Source organism: Anastrepha ludens, chromosome 5, assembly GCF_028408465.1.
Source record: "Anastrepha ludens isolate Willacy chromosome 5, idAnaLude1.1, whole genome shotgun sequence".
Classification (NCBI taxonomy): domain Eukaryota; kingdom Metazoa; phylum Arthropoda; class Insecta; order Diptera; family Tephritidae; genus Anastrepha; species Anastrepha ludens.
This window is the reverse complement of record NC_071501.1, coordinates 101,119,465-101,144,756: the sequence shown is the minus strand read 5'-3', so window position 1 is coordinate 101,144,756 and position 25,292 is coordinate 101,119,465. Positions and strand designations below refer to the sequence as shown.

General features: G+C 38.7%; 1 protein-coding gene across 1 annotated transcript in view; it reads right to left on the bottom strand.

Annotated features, from left to right (window-relative positions):
- Positions 1-20,863, bottom strand: part of LOC128863850 (transcription factor hamlet) — a 73,918-nt gene extending 53,055 nt beyond the window's left edge. The window contains exons 1-2 of the mRNA XM_054103221.1: positions 20,513-20,863; positions 9,440-10,092 (exon numbers count right to left, since the gene is read on the bottom strand). Of these exons, the coding sequence (XP_053959196.1) occupies positions 9,440-10,092; positions 20,513-20,540 (681 nt within the window). The 5' untranslated portion in view covers positions 20,541-20,863. The remainder of the gene's footprint in view (positions 1-9,439; positions 10,093-20,512) is intronic.
- Between the last annotated feature and the right edge of the window lie 4,429 nt (positions 20,864-25,292).

The following is a 25,292-nucleotide window of genomic DNA, read 5'->3' as shown; positions in this document are numbered from 1 at the left end:
TATTATTTTTTTTTTTTTGCATGTGTGCACATAAACGCAGCAGTCGCTGTTTTGCGCTGGTTGGGGATGTAATGCCAACATATTGTTTTTCACATATTAAATTGCCCGATAAATTTAGCCAAAACATTGCCTCAAGAGATTTCTGCGCTGTGGCAGCCCAGCGGGAAAAGAGCAAAAATCAGCGGGAGAATCTTGCGTGAAGAAGTAAATAGTCGCAGTCACATTTGTAACAGCTTAGCTCATCATTTCATGCTGATTTCCGAAATTCGTGCCACAAATACCTACACCAACACATTTCACACATATGCACATCTGTATGTATTTCTCTCTCTATCTTTCTCACACGCACACGCGCTTTCTTACTTTCAAGCCTTTGCTTGGCAGTCTATTATCTTTTTGATTGTAACTGTGAATTGATAAATTGTGCGTGACCACAAAATAGCGTGTGCTCATCCCAATTCCCATTGCGCTCGTACATCCTTTGCGGACAGACAACCCGTCGCGCAGTTATCTTCTTTCGAGCAGTCAACGGCGGCAGCAGCTTACTAATTCCGGTAGTCGGGAAATCCCACTGCGTATTGACACCCTAGTTAGGCTCACTTTTGTTATCGTTCTTCTACTGCTTCGTCCTTTTCATCCTGCAATTTCCTGCGTCTACGCTTTGTCTTCTGTTGCATCTTCCCTCGAGGTTTGTATTTATGCACGACATCTATTTGTCTTGTGTTTGTGTGGCACGTAAACATGTGTTGAATGTGTCTTGTCGTAATTAATGATAGTCCTACTTATCCCGATTTGTTGTTTTAATTGAATGATGGAAAATCCCTTTTGTGCACACAGACCCTTTTCAAGAAAGAGTTTAATTGGCATTCGTTTTTGGGTAAAAGTCGAGAAACGTTTTTTTTTCGTCTTCGGAAGGAGTTGTGGAAATGTGTTAATTAACGGAGGCGATGGTTTAAAGGTCATAAAAAATTGAGAAACCATTAATTTTGGAACTCGTTGGGTGGCAGTCAAGATACTTTAATTTCAATTACATGCAGTTTAACAATTCTCACACGGAATGGAAGGTTAAATTATGTGACGCATCCTTTTAATGGAAAAACTTCTTCCCAACGCAATTAAGCTTGAGGTTCATCGAGTACTTTCTAACCAAGAATATAGCAGCATACATCTTTTCTCTCTTTTAACTACATAAAATGGTAGCCAGGGTTCATTTAACCCCAATCAAAAAAAAATCATGGAATCCGGAGTGTAAAGAGAAGAAGCGACAAATTGTTGATGATGATGAGGATATAGAAGTAGTGGGACTATCATTTTCAGTCACACCCCACAAAAAGGTGACTCTATGTCAATAATAGCTTCATTCTCAAAAAAAATTTCAACATTTTAGTTCAGCAATAAAGGTTTCCCAACAAGTTCAAGATAAAAGAGCAGCCCGTGCGTTTTCGTCATATTTTACCAATTTTTCTAGAGACTGAGATAAACGAGATACAGCTAGACTTAAACTACGTGCACTCCTGGGTTCTTAGAAACTTTGAGTTCATCCCTGTGGTGATTGATCAACGCACACCGCGCTAGATCCAAGTAGGACCCTCTTCTTCCAAATCCCCTTAATGAATGGAGTGCTGTAATTGGAAAGAGAAATTCGACGCAAAGGTTGGTAGAAAAGTACTTTACGAGAAGCTGTTCATCAAATTCAAGTTATGTCTACCGGACTACTACAGCGTTTTCCAAACGAAGGTAGCTGCTAAGAGATTGGCTGATGGCTTGTGGAATAACTTCCAAGGAAGTAAGCAATTTTTCCGGTAGTAAAGCGGCAATTGATGACGCAAGCTGAAAGTGCGTTCGAAACTAATCACGCAATACCTGATTTCCCCTTTCGACTGAATCCGAATACTGTGAAATTAATTTTATACAGGTAGCTGGTCACAAGGTCATTGTCGGAAAGTGGTGGGCCGATGAGCTAGTTAGACACAGCTTCCGCGAGGTAACTTCATCGCGCAATGAGAGGATTATGATTCCTCTGACTATCTATGGTCTGCTCCTGGAAAATCACACTTCGCGGTAACTCAGCAAGTTCTGAGCAAGTGCAGAAATTTTTAAGGTCGCTAAATTCTTAGATCTCTAGGCATCGGAAGCGCTTCAGGGAACTTATAATGCTAACAAATCCTCAGCTCTAAATATTTTACTAGTCCCAACGGGATATTGCCCGTTAGGTTTCCACGCGGTGAAGCATGACGTCTCTTTAGAGGCAGTCGTCTAGAGAATGAGGTGGAATTATCTTAGCAATTTTTTCTTTACTGCTCTGCTTTAGTGAATCTAGATTTAAATATAGACATCTTGCTTCTCACCAGGAGATACAGATATTATTCGCGTACTGAACTTCGTCAGTAGTACGAAGCGGTTAACACAACTGCATATAGCTATTCGTTGGGTTTACCACTTGTTTACCATTCCTCTTTTGCTGTTTTCCGTTCCCCATGCGATGTTATCACAATAGACGAATTTAATTTTTTGTCCAAGTGAACCCTTTTATTATTCTTATTGTTTTCCTAAGCGCCGAAAACGAAGCGCATAGAGCCAAATGCAATGATTTCTACTTTCTTCTAACGCTGGTTGTTTGTTTACTTTGCGTCCAGGTGAGGTTGTTACTTGGCAATTCCTCATGAAGGCTGAGTCATCAGGATACTTTGGGTCGTCCTCTCTGCCAGCAACCTTGAGGCTTCCACTCTAAAGCCATCGCTGGTATTCTCAGAGTATGTCCAAATTAGGCGCACTTCGGTTTACGGATTCCAATACTGATTGCGATCTTAATGCTCTGGATAAATCAAAGTTTGATATCAAGTTTTCTGGCCACCAAACGCATATTATTGTACGGATCCTCTTATTGGTAAACATATAACCCAATCCACTGTTTCCCGAAACTGTTCCGAAAAAGTAAAAATTTCGCTTATATAAGTTAAAGTAACAGAGGCTAAGAATTAAAGCTGTTGTACAAATTCTGCTTTGGCGCTCAATTTTGTGCTCAAACTTAATTTTGTATTGATCGTAGGTTTGCGTTATGATCATAGCATTGCAATAAGAATTCAGCAACGACATACCTATGTCCCCGTTTAGCGGCACCTTCGAACACATACTAGAGCACCCAGTTAACAACAGCCAACCGAACACGCGTTTATCGACACAGGTAATTTGCCAACAATAACTTCAGTTGCTGATCTTGCACGTCGAAGCGTCCCGCATTACAAAAAGAAAATAGCTTCGGTATGCCTTTGCATTTGCCCAGCGACAAAAATAACGCCTCTTGTTATCCCGCCAAAAGCAACGGATACATATACAACGGACATACATACCTATCAGAGGTCTCCCAAAACGCACTCGAGTGATAGTAGGGCATTATAAGATTTGTCATAGAGCGAGTAACATCGCTGTGAACTTTTGATAAATAAAAAAGTAATACGATACTAAAAAGTGTCAAAAAAGGTGTTTTATATTAATTTATACTAAAGAACGTCAGCGCTAAAACTGGTCCAAGAACTTCCCTGCTTGTAATGTAGATATGAAAAATGCTCCTTGGGCAGGACCTGACCGAGTTTGATATCGACAAAATAAAAGCATTGATAAGACCGAGCCCATGTTACTCGACACGAGAGCTTGCAGAAATATTGAAGATCAGATGAAAAAAGTTCACACTTCAAGAGAGCTTGGCCTCGCCAACAAACTCAATATTCGGATTCTATGAAATCAGAGAAGATTATTACACGAGGCGTTTCAGTAAATGCAGCAAGCTGCTGAGATATGTTAAGAAGGGGATCATTTAGAAAAATAATGGACAGCAAACGGTATTAGTCCCTATGTAACGATTCGTCTCAAACGGCTGCAAAAGCAAAACTTCGGCAAAGGGTTATTCTCTCAGTTTGGTCGAAATAGACTAGACCACATAGTATGCCCGCAAGTTGCGTTCACCCAACGATAGCAGAAGTTTAGTTCTGATGCCGTATGTGGCTGGACGTTCCACAGTTTATACTGCCGGAAAGTGTTGGGACTATGCATAGTTTTTGAGCTCACAGAACCAGCTGTGTGTGTTCTGGCCATCTGTACAACCGGGCACTCATATCGTAGTAACGGTATTGCCTAGGCATTGCGGCCGCCGTAGCCGAATGGGTTGGTGAGTGACTACCATTCGTAATTCAGAGAGAACGAAGGTTCGAATCTCGATGAAAGATCAAAATAAAGAAAAAGGTTTTTCTAGTTCTCTGAGTGTATTTCTGCCATGAAAAAGCTCCTCATAAAAAATATCTGCCGTTCTGAGACGGCTTGAAATTGTAGATCCCTCCATTTGTGAAACAACATCAAGGCGCACACCACAAATAGGAAGAGGAGCTCGGCCTAACACCCAAAAAGGGTGTACACGTTAATTATATATATTGCATAGGCTTAAATACAATGGGCTTTTTAGCCTGAGTGTTTTAGGATCCACTAAATATCTTGGCGCTCCTTGGCTCGACCAATTCAAATTTCAACGGTATTGCAACTGTCAAATTCGCGCACAAACTCTGACTTTACCCATATAGCCGAGCCGTCCATGATAACTGTCTGCCTAACCGAGCTGATTAATACCCCACCACCATTTGTCCACCTTTGTAGCCGCTACGCATCGCCAAATCTGATGAACACTTCTGCCTAAACGACTTTTACTTATAACATTTCCATTTCCCTCCAAATAAATTGTACTATTCAGCATTTGCAAACTATCAGTAAATACGCAGAAATCATATTTACCAAATCATATTTTCACACACCGAACATCGCAGCCAAGTTTCGATTATAATCATGACTATCACAATACCACTACTACACAGCACCAGCTTCTTCATGCGGAAGTGTCTCAAATTGCTACATATGCAATTAGGTTTCTAAGGATTAGCAGGACAATTCGCAAATGACAACTGGTAGCAACCGGCAACCAGCAATCGGCAAATAAAGGCACACAGTCAAACAGACAGTCAGACACGGACGACAACTGACAACTCAATATCGGAAGATCAGTTTAATCCGTTATGAATGAAGGGGCGCAGAATGCCAAATTCGAAACGTAAAGGTAGAAATGTACGCATGTATGTATGTATATATGTGTGTGTGCCTATAGCTGAAAATGAGTGTCAGCAGCAGGCTCCGTCTGTCTGCCTGTTCTGCACTACTTTTAGCAACTCTGCCTACTTCACACATAGTTTCGAATATTGGCCTAACAATGTACTGGGCAAAAAGGGAAAAAATAAAAACAACAAAGCAGTAAAAATAGTAAAAACCCCTACAAATGTATGTCAACAATAAGAAAAATATTTACCCGCACAAGATAATCTACTATTTGTGTGACGATGTTCACACCAGCGGTTTCATGCTCATAAATTTGATGCCAGCTAGCGATGCTGCAGAGATGATGATCGCTCGATCGCCGTCAACGATCGTTTTGCAACGAAAAGTGTGTTACTGTTTGTTCAGGATGATGTTGCAGTGAAGTGTTGTTTTTCACTTACTTACCTTCATCAGTGGGGTTGCCTATGATTTCCGTCAATAAGCGCTGGCTGTTTAATTGGAGCTCAGTACTTATAGACATTTAGAAGTCGGAAGGTTTTGTTCGCAATAAGCCTTCTGTGTAATGGATATTAACTTCTTCAAAAGTATAATTAGTATTTGCTAACATTTCTATGGTAACCTTCCAGTGTTTTATAAATTTGTTTGCTATATTTAGTTAAAGGTTGGTTTCTCTTTTGCAGTGTGAATTTCGTGACTATTTATTTAGTACTACGGGAAAACCCTTAATTTAGATCGTCAGTATTTTAGGGGACTCTCAAATTGACTATCTAATTATAAAGCTGCCCCAGCGATATTGATGATTTGTATGCTCTGTTAATTTCATGGAAATGTATATTCGAAGAAATCGCTTAGTTTTGCAACTCCTGATCACCAATACTAATGGCTTCAAGTGGGAGTCTGTCTGGAAGAAAGTAGCTAACTGTATAAAGAGAAAGTGAGAAAAGAAGTGCTCAAGAAAGCACCCCAAGATCTAGTTGTTTACTCTCCGAAAATGAAAAACCCGCACTCTATAAATTTCTCATCTTGCCCATCCTACTATATGGCGTATTGAGGTTTAGTTAGAGGTGCCGTACCAGAGCGCCATAACCTTAACCGTGGTCTTAATCATAACGATATTTACTGTCATCTATCTACAGCTTGGACAAATGACATTATCGTGAAGCTGTCGAAGAAAGTCGATATTTTCGTAACTGCGGCAACTGGCGATGAATAACGCTGCCCAACGCCACCTAAATCCTAGCCACGATCATATTCCCCGCAGACTCCGATATATCGAACGCTCTTGAAGGAAAAAAGAAGCTGGATTTCACTTTCACCTAAGCTGTGTTAACCAAGCCAACACTCTTCACCTCAGAGTAGAACAATCAGTTGAGTGATGCTCCCCGCTTTGCATACTGTTCGTCGCCTTCAAGAATCCATTCGACACAATTATTCGACACTCAATATGGCTGGCGATGAGTAGAAAGGGAGTTTCTGCGAAGATAATTCGCCTCACCAGATCCCTTGCGAGAACTCCGAACTTTCAGTGCTCCACAACGGCAACTTGAGCGACCGATTCACCACCAACGCAGGCGTAAGGCAAGACTGTTCCTTGTCGTCTCTACCCTTCACCATCGTTCTAGACGACGCTATGAGCCAATTGACCCTGCGAAGGCGAACAGACTAGTCACGCTGGCATGCACTGTTCGACTGGAGGTCAACCTCGCTGTGACTAAGGCTATGAGACTTAACCACAATAAAGCAAAATATATACTGCTTGACGGGTGCGCGGTGAAACATGTCTGGTCTCCAACACCATCACACGGAGACTACAATCTTTCGTCAACAAATGCCTCTGCATCATCTGTAGAATATTCTGGCCGAACACCATCAGCAACGTCGGACTGTGGAGATCAACGAATGAGGAGCCCATACTATGGCTCAATGAAATGCAGAAAGTGACTATGGATAGGTCACAGGTTAGGAAAACCACCAGATAACAGCACTAGAATGTCAGTGGACTGGAAGCCGCAAGGAGGTTGAGGTCGCGGTCGGCCAAAGATCACTTGGCGAAGGTCGATGTTGCGAGAATTAGCAGATGCCGACATCATATGGGACGACGCAGAAACGACAGTCCAGAACCGTGGACGCTAGAAGAATCGTGCCGAGGCCATATGATTCCGAGCGAAGTGCACAAGGATTTAAAAAGAATTATTGGTACCATAGCCATAAACAGCTAAAAAATACATTGCCATTTATTTGTCCATTTCGAAAGTTCAGAAACTAAAGAAAAGACAACAACAATAGCCGTGGCGAGGAAATTAGTAATTTATTCATTAATTCCGTTACGAAATTGTTACATTTTTATCCAAATAAAACTCATATATTCTGACGATTTCTGTCTCGCTTTGTTCTGTCGTGTCATCTACAGTTAATTCATGTGTTTGTTGCCAGTCTATTCTAAAATTTTCGTATTTTATATGTCACAATGCAGCAAATCAACAATCAGCTGTTTATGGTTGCGGCGAAAAACCAAAATTTATTTATTCTGTCCAGTAACGGTTATGACCTGTCACCGCTATGGCATTCCACCTCTAATCGATTACAGCGTAGCTCACGGCACTTCTAATTTAACCTTTAGCTGCGACAACGGCAACATCGAATGAGGCGGTCCTTAGGATATAATATATGTCAACCTTGAACTCCTATTTGGAGCATAAGGTGTTCTTGGATGTTCGAGAGAAAAGTGCATCGGAAAATGTATGGACCTTGAGCGGATCTAATATTTGCACAAACTTAATTTTTCTTCTCTCGATTCAAAATCATTTAATTTTAGGCCTTTCTACTAACTTACACTTCGCTCTGTTATATATTTCTCTCAACTTTTTACTGCATTACTTTTCTTATCTCTTCCATATCCGATGTTATTTTGTTTTTATAAAATATGACAAACACTCAGCGCTTGATTCGAGGATCATCTATAGCAAAACATATCCTTTTGAAAATACTGTGCAAATAACAAAGCAGAAGCAAGAAAGTAATTTTGAAAGGTTGTCTACTGAAGGAAGGTGAGACCATCTACTACGGCATACGGATCAATTTGTGCAGCAGATTGCAGTTCGAGTGGCTTGCTTGTTGAATGTTTAAATATTTGTAACTACCTGAGTGTCAGTCTTATTGTTATTTTTTCTTGATTGACAATTGTCAACTCGACGCCGGTGTGTGTGAGTGTGTGCGTGTGACAGCAAACTTCTCATCTGTACAAGGCGCGATAATTTGATTGGATTGTCAAACGCTAGCGCCCTGTGCAAGAGATGAAGAGCTATCGCACGGTTAAAGGAGCGCTCGGTTGGATGTTTGCCGAGATAGACAGAAAGACAGTGTGACTGACATAGCACAGTGAATGGAAGTTATGCACAGATAGTAGGGTGTGGTGTAAGAGGTATTGGTGTGTGCAAACGCACTGCCGAGCGCATGTACAAGTAGTGTAGTGTAGGGTGTCTGCGGGTCTGCGCGTGGACCCTAATTGGTATTATCTGCTTGCTCGCTGTCATAGCTTGCTGGCGAATTTAAGCCTCATTTGAGGGACACTTTGTGGATTTGCGCATGTTTTTTCTTACTTTCTATTTTATTTTATTCTATTTTTGTTGTTTTTGCTTTCGTTTACTTGCACTCATTTGATGCCGGAAATTAGCTCTGGTTTTTGGCACATCCCTAAACATATCCGTTGCTGGGGTGCGCGCGCACTTCCTATCCCATCCCTGGTGCCTGAATCTGTCTGTTATCCTATCAGCTTGTGCGCCCTTGTCGAAACAGTGTGACAATTCGCAGCCGCTTTTCTGATTGACAACTGATGCGTGCAACACCAAAGCAAATTCAACAACAATAACAACATTCTGCTACTGGGTATACTTTAATCGAATATTTTCGCAATCACTTAATTTTCAATGATTTTGTTGCATTTTTACACCCAAAAAGGATGCGAAATAAATAATTTGTGGAAAACGTGCAAATTGGAAATGCGTTAATTTTGGGTAACGCTTGATAGGATTAAATTTCAACGAATGTGCAGCGTTTGCTTGCGAGCACACCACATTTTAAATATCAAACCCGCTGCTAGTAATGCGATCCGTATTCGTAATTTTCGCACAGATGCGAAAGGATTAAGCAACGGAAAAATTGTCACACAAAAAAAAAAGAAAAATCGGAGAAGTGGTAATTTTTCACCCAAAACGAAAAGTGCGCGAATTGCAACTCACAATTTCCCACATAAGCAAATTAATCAATGGTAACATCTTAAATTTCATTAATACACGCACACATACAAAACATATTTGGGCGCTCTTCCTTGCACACTGGCACTTACCTCCCAAGCCAGACTCGGCGCCGTCGGTTCACTGCATAGCTTCACCGCAAACGGGCCATAACGCGTTCCGCGGCACAATGGCACTTTCGCGTACACGCCCTGCTCTCGTATGTCCAGGCCACACAAGGGATTGTCTAGTCCTTGTAAACGTGCCAGCTGCATGAAGAAATCTTCCGCGTGCACTTTACTGCTGAAGAAACGCTCCATTTGATGCGCTGAAGCAGACGCTGAGGCGGGTGTTGTTGTAGCCGCTGTTGCTGTTGTCGCTATCGACTGCGTGGGCAGGTGTTGTTGCGGTGGCTGTGTATTCTGTTTGTTATTGTGATGCTGCTGGTGATGATTGCCAAATGTCGTCCCAATCGGCGTTGCATAAAGCGGCGATTGTTCCAAATCGTAGGGCGTGCCGTTGTGCCCGTTCTGTATGATGGCGTTAACGTTATTATGTTCTCCGCTGTCCCGCTTGTATTCGCTGCGTTCGTAATTCAATGATGATTGTGACGTGGGAGGTGCTGTGAGTGGTGTTGTTGGCAGGTGCGTTTGATGATGATTATGATGATGTGGGGGATGGTGATTGAGATGGTTGGTGTGCGTGGAGAATGGTGTAAAATTAAGATGTCGCACGGCTGGCGATTCGTACTCGTCGCCACTGTTGCCTGCAAGAGAAAGATAACAGAAGTTGGGAGGTAAAGTTTAAGATAATTTATTTGGCTGTAAAGTTTTAAGTAGAAATTAAACTTAAAAATTAGTTAGCAGATAAAAAATAACTTTTGGAACCATATTAATCAGATTGGATTATCAATAGATAACAGTATATTCACTTGGCTAAGAAATAAGTAAAAGTCAATATATTTTAGAACTGCAGCTGCTTACTGTACTTCGAATGTTCAATATACCGCCAAATCAAGAATTACGTGAATGAATTCATTTTTTTGTTGTTGTTTTTTAAAAGCTTTGAACTTTGGTTCTGGAACTGGATGGTACTTAAACGATAATAATACGTATCATTACACTATGTGAAGGATGGTAACTGTTTTCCATACGGAAATTTTTACCATTCTGAAAGTAGCAGAATGGATAATTGAGATGGAGCTGGAGCGGGAAGCAGACTGGAGTCTTTAGTGACAGTCAGGTTGCACTGAAGACCCTGGAGAAAGCAGACCACAAAGATTGTTCAAGAATTCAAGAAGTTTAATTCAGTTGCAAGACGGAAAAACCTTGTACTTCTATTGGTTCCAGAGCACCGAGTTATTGAAGGAAATGAAATCGCCGATGAATTGGCTAACTGCCGATCAGCGGTTACTCCATAGGGACCAGAGCCAATAGTCGGAATCAGTTCTACAGGAATCATGAATTGGATCAGCGATTATATATCCAATTTTCAATTAAAAAAATATACAGTCAGATTGGTCCAATAGCGTAATGGCAGCTCCTTTTTCATTTCGAAAGAAATATGGACCGATAATGACGCGAGTGCTCTATGAACTTTCCCAGAAGATTTATTTTTGTCAAAGTAAATTTCCACAATTTGCAACAGTTGCTTTGACGTTACACGATTCATGATGACTTAACAAAATTTCTTAAATGGAAACGTGCCATTATCAGCTGTGAAACCATAGTTATCTATATCCATAGTTGGGGAATAAGTTCGTAGCGATTTTATATTTTCTTGTATTTTACAACGATTTGCTTGCTGTTTGGCAAAGGATAAGTATTAGTTCGATAGAACTCTTTCTGCTTTACAAAACTGTGTTAATTGTATTTTTGAGTTATTTCATTTTTCATTAGTTTTGCGGCTTAGAAATGGAATACCCAGGAGGCAAAATTCAACATTTTGGACACCAGCTCTTCTTTGCTTTTCATCGAGGCCAAAAAGCTGCCGGAACAGCCCGCAACATTTGCGACGTGTTTGGAGATGGTATCATAGGCGAGTTTTCAGTGCGGAAATGGTTTGCAAAGTTCAAAAATGGCGACTTTGACGTCAGCGGAATTGACGGAAAAAATGAACTGCGATCTTAAAACGATTCCCAATCACATTCATTCAATGGGGTTTACCGAAAAATCGGAAGCCTGGGTGCCTCATGTGCTCAATGAAAAAACCAAAGAACGTCGCCTTCAAATTCAAACAATCGAGCAACACGCGGTCATAAACAGCGCTTTTTGCTGAAAAGAATGATATGGTCAACAACGGCCTCTACATTGTTCAGCTACACTACGCGAATAAGGCTATTGGACTGAAAAGACCTGATCGACATGGCCAAACTATACTCCCTCACGACAACGCCAGGTGCCATGTTCCACAAGTGGTCAAAGCCTCACTCCAAGAACTCGAATGGGAAGTCCTTCTGCAGACGCCGTATTCTCCAGGCTTTGCATCGACTGATTACTATTTTTTCCGCTTTCTGTCAAACCATATGAAGGCCGTTACCTTCGATAACAAAGACGTCTTTAAAAATTGGCTCAACAACTTCTTTGACACCAGACCAGGCGATTTTTGGCGGAACGCCATCAACAAATTGGTCGAGAGTTGGGAAGAGGTTGTAAACAGCAAAGGTGAATATATAACGGATTAACTTATTGATATATGATAATTATTGTTTTTTGTTTAAATAAAAGTCTTCGATAAAAAGGCCACGAACTTATTCTCCAACTTATAGAAGTATTAGATTCTGGTTGGCCAATGATCCTTAATTAAAGGGCTTTCCAATAACAGATGTTATTTGTGAATGGATTGCACTATCGAGAGATGATTAACGATTTTTTATGGCTGAAATTGGATGATATTGATTTGGACAACGTTTATTTTCCACAAGACGGCGCTACGTGCCACACAAGCAACGAAACCATTGATCTTTTACGGGAAAAGTTTTCGGACTGTGTTATCTCTCGAAGAGGTGATCACAATTGACCACCGAGATCTTGTGATTTAACACCTTGTGGCGTTTTTCTTTTGGGGTCACGTAAAAGAGAAGGTCTACCCCAACAGCCCAGGGTCGTTTTAAGACCTCAAAGTTGGAATTCGTGAGGCCCTGGAGGACATAGGGTAGCCACTTTGCAATTCAATTATGGAAAATTTCATGAAAAGGATATTGTCTTGTAAGCGTGGTCGTGGTGGTCATTTGCCTGATGTTATTTTCTAATGATGAAATAAACATCCGATCATTTATTTTAAAAAATATCATTTTTCTTTGAATACCCTCTTATTGGAAAACCCCTTATATACTTGTAAATAATGACTATTAAAAAATAATTTTAAGATCTGAATGGTAACAAAACTTGTCTTGAATGAACTTGAGTAGATCTAAAGCACTTTTAAAAAGCGTGAGACAATGACTTTCCAGTGGCATTCATCGTTTTTTCCCCCCACTTGTTTTTATGCTGATGATTGCGCTTTGTATCTAAACTAAATTCTTATCAAGCCATATTTGAACACTTAAAAGTATCTTCAATTTAAACTCTTTTAACAAAAATGACACTGGCAGTTCACTTCATTTCTATCATTGACGTGCTTCCCTCTTCAAAGGCGCGATAAGATGAGCGCCAGCTGAATTTGTCTACTCACGAAAATCAAACTCGTAAATTAATTTAACAAATTTTGTCAACAAAAATCTTTTATCTACCAACGTTTTATGCGCTTCAAGTGCTTTTGGTAATTTTTGTAATACAAATATAAATAATTATCAAGTCAAGTTCTACGTGAATACTCCAGTTGACTCGCACTCATATAGAAGACAAGATAGAGATTAGTTAAGGCCAAGTGGTTTCCTATCGATCCAAAAACATATGTACACATTCAACCAGGCGCCCAGTCGTACAGGCAAATAAGCAACATCTACACACACAGATGGAATTGAAGCTCAATACATACATATGCACACATATACATAGATACATTTATTTTGTAGCTTTGTCACACCGATTTGACATTCTGTCTGTTGGAAGAATTGGCATTATCTGTTGCGCTCGATCTCGCACATTGAAACAAACTAATATTATTTACTGCCCTGGGCGGCGTATCATCGTTGTCAGCAATTTTAGCAATGACAGTAATTAAAACAACAACAACAAACAATGCAGTAACAATGTTGTCAACGAATACAAATAGGAACTTGTGCAGTATCAGCGATTATGGAAAAGCCAAAAGACATAACAACAACAATAACAATAGCTGATACAAGGCAGTAAATAAGAAGCTAATAAGTAAATAAACAAACAGCCGATTGACAGGCGCGATGCGATGCGATGCGATGCCATTTTCGAAGAGACAATCAGACAAGCGCGCAGGCAGACATACATATATACATACATACTTACATACATACATACTTACATATATACATACCCACATAAATATGTACCAATACTCATGCATAACAACTATGTAGGGAAATCTAGCCAGTTCTGTAAACTGAAGTACTTAGAGACCTTATTCGTTCGCGTTCCCTATTTTTTTCCATATACCTTTGTTTTAGAATAACTTTTTTACTAAATAAAAATATGATTTCGAGTGATGAGAATCTTTGCTTTGTCTGTTTGTATACTGCAGCTGTCTACTTCACAAGTTTCAAATTTGATTGAAGTACCACACCATTTGCAAAGATTATACATCTTCCGATAGGCTGATTAATTTTGTGCCACCTTGTCAATCGTAACTTGTTGCGGCTAAATATGTTATAAAAAATATCGATACTAGTGTCAAAAGATGTATCAGAAGATGAGTATCCACACTTATATTAGCATTGGTATCGAAATAAAGTATCGATATTTTACCCTTTTAATGTAAAAAAATAATGAAAAGCCTAAAAAGACCAATGGGGCCTTGCGGCTGAAAATATCGCGGCTGTGGCTGCGGATGATGCTGAGAGCCGCGTAACTGGGCATCACCGGATGAACCCTACAGCGAATTTTAGTGAAAGACTTGCACATGTTCCGGTACAAAGTCCAAGCAGTGCATCAGTTAATGCCTGCAGATCTTCTCTCGCATGCGAATTACTGTCAAGCCATCTTCAATCTCCACAACGAAGAGGACGTTTTGGTGAGCGAGGATGCGCTTTGCCACTGAAACGGCTAGGTCAATAAGCAAAATCTTCACTGAAATGCACGAAAAGCCATTACATCAACTTAAAGCCACTGTGTGGTGCGCGTTCACGCGGGCGGAGTGATTGGGCCATATTTGTTGTGCATACTGGCGAGTGCCTCGTCAAATTTAATTATTCAAAACAGGCAAACACACAGAAAAGGTTTTTAAAGCTGTTTTAACGTGTTATTTTTTTTAAGTTTTTTCTGATTAATGTTTTTTATTTATTTGAATTTTCACAATTATTTTTTTATATAATTTTCCACGTACAGTCCCATGATTCAATGATAAAAGGTTTGTTCAGTAAGCTTTCTCGTTGTCTCTTGACAAATCGGCTCCCTTAGCAAGACACTGGGTTGCTAGCTCTAGAAATTTTGAGTAAAAGTAGAGGAAAAGTAAAATTTGTCGAAAAACATTTCATTTTCGAAATGGTCTGCTTACGAACAACAACTCGCTAAATAGTTTTCATCGATATGTTCAGGACCATGGTGGTATGACATGAAATACATACCGCTTAAGTCAGGACAAGATACAGTAATTGACGCAATCTGAGATTGATGAGTGGAGAATTTAAAAAGCTTTATTTCTGTAGTGATTTAGACGGAATTCATGTTTTGCAAAGAGCTAGCGTTTGCTAAAGAGTTACGGCAGGGAGAATAATTGGATAGTCCCGACGCAATCGATAACATTGCAGACCTCATTATAAAAAGTTGGGATTGACAGAACTTGTTTCCAATGAGCCCACCTACCAATGGATGGATGAAGTGTCCAGAGAAGGCTTAGCAAAGCACAGTACCAGCATGAAAAAGCTTCTCATAAAAAACCATCTACCGGAATCGGCTTAAAACTGTAGGTCCTTGCAATTGTGGAACGCGCGCTACAAATAGAAGGAGGATCCCGGCGAAACACCTAACAGAATTGTACGTGCCAATTATTTATTTATTTTTAACAAAATAGGTTCATATTGGCGAAACTTCGCGATCGGTTTTAAATTTAAAAATTAATTCACAAAACAAAATCTTGGATTATGTGAAATTATTTCTTGTTTTAATATTAGACTTGGCAATTTCCGCTAATAATTTCTATTTATACCATTATTTACATTCAAATATTAATTAAAATTTATTTTTTTAACCGTTCGCATTTGTTTCCATTTAAGTAACAAAATACTTTTTTGATACCATTTTTACCAAACAGGATTTAATTTTTTCCACTTTATGCACCTTCTTAAATACAACCTTTTGTAAGGGAGTGTCAAAAATCGAATGTCACTAGTGAGCAAACCTTAATAATTGAATCATGGTACAGTCCTATATATTTTATAGTAGAGGAAGAGACGATCTCGCACCTTCTGTGCCATTGTCCTGTTCTATCCTGACGTATTTTTATTATTTTAGGTACACAATTTTTAATGAATTGGACGATCTCAAGAATATTCTAACATTTTTGAAAAACAAACACACTAGCTTTAAGTCAGATAAGGACAAGTTCCACACGAGGCATCACAATGGGTTATGAGCATGAGTGTGTCCCACAGGACAACCACTTCAACCTACCTTTTATTTGAAGAAATACGTACGTACATAGGTTTAAAATATATATATTTAATTAAAACAAATTTTTAATCCACAAAACTGTCATATTTTTCAATAAACCCCGGTTTTGTTTCCATTTAAGTGGAAAAAGTCTAGACACTTCCAGATGGGTTCACATCTCTGGAAATAGAACCAGCTCTGAGATAATTTAAGTTTTACATATTTCAAGCTTTTTAAAAAGGGTTTTCTTCTTTATATTACACTATACGGCAAAATCAACTCTTTCTCTGTGTATTGGACCAAACAAATTTTTTTAAGAGATTGAGTCGCAAGTTAAAAAAGTAATTTCTGTAATGTAACATACAGCATTATTGAAGCCTTTCAGTAGTAATAATTTCAATTTGCGAATACGGGACCGTGCACTGAAACTACTCGAAATATACGCGTTTGTACCTATAATTGGAACTCAAACGAAAATCACTGGCAAAATTATCCGCGCTTGTTCAAATAAAAAAACTGCCTTTTATGTTAGGGCCGCAAGTCGACCACACGCGTTGACACGGTTCTGCTGTGAATATTATGTAACAGTACAAATATACATAAAATAAGTGTTGCCGACGCCTATTCTTGACCTACGTAACGCCATTCGACAACTTCGCAAATAACCACAAGCCCCATATACAGAATCTATTTGAAAGAATTTCCGAAATAAAAACAAAAACAGTTGTCCTATTCAAATTAGTAGATAAGTCTTAGACTTTCCCTTGCCTGCGGCGTCTAAATGCCTTTATGCTGTGCCGCTTGGTGTGAAATCCTTCACTGGTTGGCATAACAACAACAACAACGCGAGTGCCGACCGCAAATTTACTCAGCGCTTATCTGAAGGATTCGCATCCGTGTGTCAAATTGCATGCGCATGCCAAAAGCAAATAGTCAAGCGCAAATTATGTAAATATATGTAAATGTGTATGTGTGTTTGTCGGTGAGTAGGTAAATATAGGTTATAGAAAAGTTGCAACATAACAGGAGTGCTAATCAAATAGTGCTGCAAAACAAATGCCGAACATTTGTTATTTGAAGGACCTCTCCTATCTGTAACTGTGACTTCCGAATGAGGGGTGGCAGATCTTTCAGGTTCCACGAAGTGAGAGATCTAAACAGATTGTTTCAAAAATGATATACGACAGTTGAAGTCATCTTTGGAATCAAATTTTGTGCATAAGTTATATATGTATATGTAAAGGGTGGTTAAGTTTTGAGGGCTGGTGTTGATTTTGAATAGAATACAATTTTTTTTTGGAAATTATTGTCATTTTTCTTTACTATGATAATACTGGTATAACTGAATTACGCATGGAACAAAATATCGGCCAAATGTCCGCCGCGGCCTCGGCGGCACACCTCCAAAGACCACCAAATGCATAAACTTCCTTATCTAAAGGGTGGCTAAGTTTCAAGTTTCATTTTAAATAAAATAAAATTTTTATAAAAATGATAATACTGGTATGGCTCAATTACGTATGGAACAAAATATTGGACAAATAGGCGCCACGGCCTCGGCGGCACACCTCCATCCGATGATCCAAATTTTCTATGACTCTGAGGCATAATTGAAGTACTATGCCATTAATGTGCCGAATTATCTCATCCTTGAGCTCTTGAAGAAAGAAGTCCAACGTTGTCGTTGACGTTTAGGTGTGGTTCACATTCAACATCGGCCCTTGAAATTTAACCACCCTTTATAATAGAATGAAAAAAACAACAGGGCGCACAGCAAACAACCGACAAAGGATGTAAGCGCCAACTATATAACTAAATTATTAAGCTATCGGGTGGTTTTATGAGAAGTTGAGAACTTCAATTGATAGTAAAAAACAAAAATATTCTTGCAATGGTTTTTTTTTTATTATAATTTGGTAGGAAATTTCATGGCATTTATTTCCTGAAAATGATATCCGGCATATGTCCGCCGCGGCTACGAGTTACATGGTTCATGATAGGATCAGTGCAATTTTTGACAACTAAACCTCCTAACTAAAAATCCGAATAATAAATCTAATTTAGCGCAATCAGCAAAAATGTAAGGCAAACGATGGTCATTCGGCTTCAATTCTTGCATGAGCTATATTTTATAGGCTCGTAAGCCAAGATCTTTACGTAAAAGATCGACAAGTTGAGAAAAAATTGATGACAAATCGATATTTCGGCGTCTTCTTCAAAACTTCGTTCTATGAAATTTGGAAATTTAATATTCCATAATTTGTAAGCGTTGTGCTGGCGTTAAATGATTCATTATGGCCTGCCAAACCTTACTCAACATAAATGTCAATCGGGTCACAAACACTTCCGGACAAATACTTTCCGCAAGGTGACCGATTCCAAGTGCATATACTGCGAAGCGCTGAGCGATGACGCTGAACACACGGTTTTTAGTTGTAGCAAATTGCTCGCGGAAAGAAATGCCCTGAGGGAGCAGATTGGCGACATCGCACCGAGCAAAAAATCAGCAAAATGCTCAAACGCGAGGACAGCTGAAACGCGGTAAAGAAATACATCGAGAACGTACTACGAAAAAAAAAGATTGACCTCGACACAGTGCAACAAAGCGAAGCCGCACAGAAATAGTAATTTAGAAAGCAGTTCCGGGAAAGGTGTCTCCCCAGAAGGAGAAGAGGGGTCGTTTTAGTGGCTACACCACACGACGCTGTAGACGACGGTCGCTGTAAGTGCGAAGGCATTTTGAACCCTACCTCACCCACCAAAAAAAAAAAGAACAAAGTAGGCAAACAACTATAGGGTTGTTCAATAGGTGCGCTTCAACTTTTTTCCGATAGGGAGGGCGAACGACGCAATATTTTTTATTTTTCGCTCGTCATTTGTAAACTTCATTAGTATACATTTCATCATGGAACGCTACACACTTGAGCAACGATTGCAAATCGTGCAAATTTTTTATGAAAATAATCGTTCTGTTGCGGCTACTTTAAGAGCATTACGGCCATTTTACGGTCCATTTAACAAGCCATCCCGTTTTGGGGTTATGTGAAGTCATTGGTCTACAGTAACAAGCCGGCGACGATTTGTGAGCTCAGAGCCAATATTGAACGCGAAATTGCTGGAATTTCGGCCGATTTATGCAAAAGAGTGGTCGAAAATTGGGTTCAACGATTGGACTTCGTAAAACGTGCACGCGATGGTCATGCAAAAGAAAGCGAATTTCATACTTAAATGTATATGTTCAAACTCGATAATAAAAAAAAATTAGTTAAGAAAGTCAAACCGTTTGTGTTTTATTCAAAAAAGGTCAAAAGTTGAAGCGCTCTTACTGAAAAACCCTATACAATGTGGCGCAAAATTAATCGCCCTATATGAGACTTATAATTTTTGGCATCATATTTCCACTTGTGAACTAAACAGCTGCAGTATACAAACAGATAAGCAGAGGAGCGCGTGAAGGTCAAAATAAAGATTTTTATCAATCAAAATAGTTTTATTTTATCCAGTAAAAAAATTATTCAAAAACAAAATTCGATGACGCCCTATACTCCAATAGGAGAAAAATGAAAAAAATAAAAAATGATAACAAAATAAAATAAAAAATAAAATTGTATGAATAATTTTGCGTCACCTTGTAAGGAGTTACATCAGGCAATGAATTTCTCTACCAAGGCACTTGCTCCTTATTGAAAAGATTAATTGGAAGAGCATCCCGTCACAAAATTAGAAAAAATAAAAAAATATTTTTATTTCACTCTTATTTTGGAGCTCGAGGTTATATTAAATTAATTGGCTGATATTCAATAAAGAGCATTTCTAATGTAAATCGCTGCGGTAAATGCAAATTTATATGAAAATACAGCCTTTTACCTGCTCATATCTAATGAAATCTAAAAGTATCTAATCTAATGTAAGTCAAACGGAATAGCTGCCAGAAAACGACAAGGCAGTTTTTATTTAAAAAAAAAACATTCCTCATACTTCAGACATCTTTTTTATGTGCTACATACATTTTAAGCACTTTTTCAATTAACCAATTCAATCAGAAATACTTTCTCAGATATTTAGCGTACAACTCCATCCAGTTGTGATACCTTCTTTGGAGCTATTCCACAAATAAAAGGCGCTACAGTTTTATGTCATCTCTGAACGGCAGATAGTTTTTCTATCAAGTTTTTTCATTGCAGAAATACAACTGGCATTGCGTGCCAAGAGGCGATCCCTATATGAAAAAACCTTTTTCCACTTAATAATTTGAAGTTTCACGTCCATAATGGGCATCGAGCACAAAATTAGTATTCACGCACTGACTCACTCAAATATGGGGATCATTCAAAAATTAGTAAAGCGAAAAATTCAGCACTGCAGCAACCCAAAAAAAAAAATGGTAATATAAAATTAAAAAAAGTATCACTTTAAAATTTTTATTCAAATGAGATTACTTTCTTATTTTCGGCACAATCATACCTGATACTGCATAGCGATCGAAAATCATTTTAAAGCAGAGCAAAGAAGCGGTTATTTGCAATCCTAGCTTTCAGATGGCTTGCCACGTAAGTGTATTGTGTTTTGTGAGTTTTACTAATTTTATATGCACTGGTAAATTTTTGCTTTAGTCTAAGCAGAGCGCAGCACTTTCCGACGGTACACTTTGCGCAGTCATTTGTGAACACTTTTCGCGAATTTAATTGGAAGCTGTTTATTTTGTAAATTTGTTACCCTTTATGGTTATAATTTTTTGCGTACTTTTTTACAAAATTATTTACTAAATAAATTTATTATTTTTTCTAATTTAAATATAATTTACTTAATTATATCTTATTTGAAATGTTATGATTGAAATTAATTTTCATTCTTCTTTGGCGTTTTGGAGAAATGTAGATATTATTTTTTCCATTATATTTTAGTTTTGTGAAGATAGTAAATTATTTTTCATGTAGTTTAGTTATATTTTTTAGCGATTTCTTAAATTATATTTTAATTTTTTTATTTGTTTTTATTGATTGCCTTTGTTTAATTAATTGTTAATACTCAGCATATTTTTGAAACTGCCGATTTTTTTTATTTTGTTATTTAACTGTGCGTCGTTTTAAGTTTTTTTCATCATTAATATTATTTGAGTGTAGTTTTTACATTCCTTAAATTCCTTTGTTTTACAACTTTTTTTATATTTTATCAACTTTTATATTCCTTGAACTCAATTTTTTTACTATCATATCTTTTATATTTGATCAAATTTTGTGTAATTTTATTAATTTTTTTTTCATTTAATATAATATTCTAATTCCTCGTTCTCTCGCTAATACACGAAACTTTTATGTGCGACTTTTTCTAGTTGTATTCCAACTTTTTGCTCACTTTTTTCACTGTTCGATCCCGCTGGCCGGCATATCCTTAGTTTTCCTTTTTCTGCTGTTTTTTTTTTAACAAATATAGTCTTCTTCACCTTTAAATTAAAATTATTAGAACTTCGTCTTTTCTGCTTGTCTTCAGTTCCAACTTTAGCATCACTCGCATACCAGCAGACCTACAGCACAGCGCAAATCGCTTCGAATTAACCAGTCAGTACTTAAATTTCACCATATTTTAATCTGTTTTCGCGCAAAAAGTTAACAAATAAAGTTTCCATATGGCACTGGAATTCGACTATTACACGCACACTAAAAATATTCCATAAAGCTGAAACTTCTTACACCGATATGGATGTGTCAGCCAGAACGCGCATTAGGCACCGCTTAAAAAAAATCGCAAAACCAAAACGCTCGAACACTGCGAGTATCAACTCGCCGAAGTCAGTCAGTCAGCGACTCGTTCGTTAAGGCGAATTCGAATTGTGTAGTCGATGTGGTAATGTGAGTAAATGCAGAGCCTGCGAGCGCTGAGTGTTTTGTGTATGTTGTCTGTCTGCCGGTTGTCTCCGCAAGACTAAACCAAACCAAAGCCAAGCGAAGTGAAGCAAACGGATACGAACATGGACATAGAGACGGACAGACAGTGCGAATGAATATGTTTTGATATGTATTTGGAGGGTTTGGGTAGGATGCTACGATGGATGTTCGAACTGGGATGTATTCACTCGACGATGCTTCAATGCACGTCACGCAGTGGTTAATGAGGGGATGTGCCGGGATGTTCGATGAGAATGTTGTATGGATGATGATGACTAAAATAATAATGGGGTGTGTGCGTGTGTGTCTGTGTGTGTGTGTGTTAGCAGCCTGAAGGGAAGCAAAGTCAGTACATATGTATGAACGATCGTGTGTTTGTGCCAGCTTGTTGGTGTGGTGCATGCATACATGTGTGCGCTGCCATCGTAACGGCAACGGCGTTTTTGCTCGTCAATGGTTGGTGGTAGCATCAGCGTATCTTGTTGTGATGACTATCTGCATCTCGTATCCGCAAACAGCAGGGGATGAAAGTAAATACGCAGGCACACAATCATACACATACTCGCATGCACATACTCGTGTATTCACATTAACAATAGACACAACACAGCTGTAGCTACAACAATAGCAACATATTTAACATTATAAGAGTAAAAATGCAAACAGCAACAACAACAAAGCAGTGCTTCAACAATAACCACGAAAATGATGATAGCAACAGAATGAACGTCAACAATGCGAATGTTGGCGAACGGCGGCAGCGTTAACAGCAACAACGTCGGCCACGACGACGTCAACGACAGCAACGACAACGACAACGGCAGCAACAATCACGCTTGCTGTTGATGACCGAAAACAAACCGTCGCAACAACCGTTCGAGAAATGGAAGAATGCGTCGTGCCTGCGGCGAGTGAACGTTTACGAATGAATGTTAAGTTAGCAAATATGTCGCAATAGCGACGGCAATCGGTAAGCCGTATGATAGCGGCGGCGGCTACGGTGACGACGACGGCTACGGCGACGAAGAGGATGAACACTCTACACACAGGATACGAATTCCAATACGAAAAGTAAAAACCTATACAAATGTAATATGGCTACCCGAATGTGGTGTTTGTGTGCGTGTATGTGTATGTTGGTGTGTAACAAGCGGATACGGATATGGTTGCAAATGCTGATGAGCTCAAAGATGCGCGCGCTCTCTCACAGCTGTATATAGAAATGTGTATCCACAATAGACAGCAGGCAGTTGCTGGTGGCGTTACAGGAGGAAAAAGTTTATCGGTTCAAAGTTATACACATATACATATACATGCATACATATGTGTGTCCATATAATTGTGCACCACATATAACATTTAGTATTAACTAACAAACGTTTAGGCTTGAGCTCAACTAGAGGTTATGATGGTTATAGCTAATGTGACTCTAAAATCCTTAGATCACCCAAAATCCTTTTCAACTTTAGTATAAACTACTTTCCAACTTAAAATCAAATATAATTATACAACTCCAAATAAATTTCCACTTTTTCTATAGTTTTTATTAATTTTCTTAACTCATTAAATCCGCTATTCAAAGTTTTTTGATTTGTCTATAGTTTTAAATTGCATTTTGTACTTACTTATGTATTTTTAATTAATTTTTAGTTTATTTTAATATAATTTTTTTATAATAAAAATCAAATTGGCGCGGCTATTCTTTTTTGAGAAAAAATTTAATTAAAAAATCTGCTAAAAAATCTTAAGTACTCGTATAGATCATACATATGTATGTATATAGAAATCATTGAAGAAGTTTCAATGGTAGATAAATGAAGTCCGAAGCTCAGAATATTTTTCATTACCTATCTACCTACTTTACTTCCGATACTTACCATATCAGACATAAACTGAGGCTGAGTAAAATTAAGTATCTGGCCACCAAATTGAGTTCTTCTAGTAGGCTCTTTTATATGAGTATCTTATCTCGTCCCAATCGCTCTTATCCTCATGATGGAAGTCATTACAATTTAAAATCTAAATATCAACAAGAACCGCTCATAAAACAACCCATAGCGCACTCGGTCCATATTATAAAACTGCAGTATCTTAGAATCCTGACTTTATTACTACTCCTAGAGATAGTACAGGGTAAATATAAAGATAAAGAAGCAAAGCGAATGGGTCTGGTGGTGAACGAGGACAAAATGAAGTACCTCCTGTCATCAAACACACAATCGGCGCACTCGCATGTCGGGACCCACTTCAATATTGACAGTTATGCTTTCAAGGTTGTAAGAGCCTTCGTTTATTTAGAAACTAGCATTAACACCGATAACAATGCCAGCCTTGAAATTCAACGAAGAATTTCTCTTGTCAACAAGTGCTAATTTGGATTAAATAGGCAATTGAGCAGTAAAGTCCTCTCTCGACGAACAAAACTAAGACTCTATAAGGCTCTCATCATGCGCGTCCTAACGTATGGCGCAGAAGCGTGGACGATGACAACATCCGATGGGGCGTTCTTTGGAGTGCTTGGGGGAAAGATTCTGCGGACGATTTTTATACCTTTGCATATTGGCAACGGCGCATATCGCAGGCGATAGAACGATGAGCTATATGAGCTTTACGACGACATAGACATAGCGCAGCGAATAAAGTCTCAGCGGCTACGTCGGCTGGGTCATGTCGTCCGAATAGATACAAACCCTCTGGCTCTGAAAGTATTCGATGCTGTACCAGCTGATGGTAGTCGAGGAGGAGGAAGGCCTCCTTTATTTTGAAAAGATATGATGGAGAAGTACTTGGTTTCACTTAGTATACAAGTGGCGCCGGTTAACACGAGAGAGAAACGACTGGCGCGCTTTGTTAAACTCGGCCAAAATTGGGTAAGCGGTTATCGTGCCAATTAAGAAGAAGAAGAAGAAGAAAAAGCTATCTTCTTAAAACCAAATTTCTATATTATAACTGACACTCTGACAAATGCATTCATATACTGAACGCTGTTTTTTTATTCGATTTTGGACCCGTATTTTTAGGTTTCCGCAGGTTCTGCAGAATAATTATTAACTTATTTTCGCTGTATACTGTATACAAAAAGGGAGCCAAAGGAGCCTATCCGCCGGAGAAAAGCATCTTCTTTATTTATATACATATATGAAAAAAGTGTTCCTAGCAAGTAGCATTTCAGAAAGCTCTCTCAGATAACCAAGCGCTAAAACTCGGCATAGACTCACCTTTAATTCTTTCAAAGAACTTCTTAAATCATCCTAAGGTAACATATGCGGAGTTTTTTGGAGATTATTTGAGATTATTTGACGCATTTATAAGGAATAGAAAGTTAACATCAACAGATATCTAAAAGGCACAATGTGATC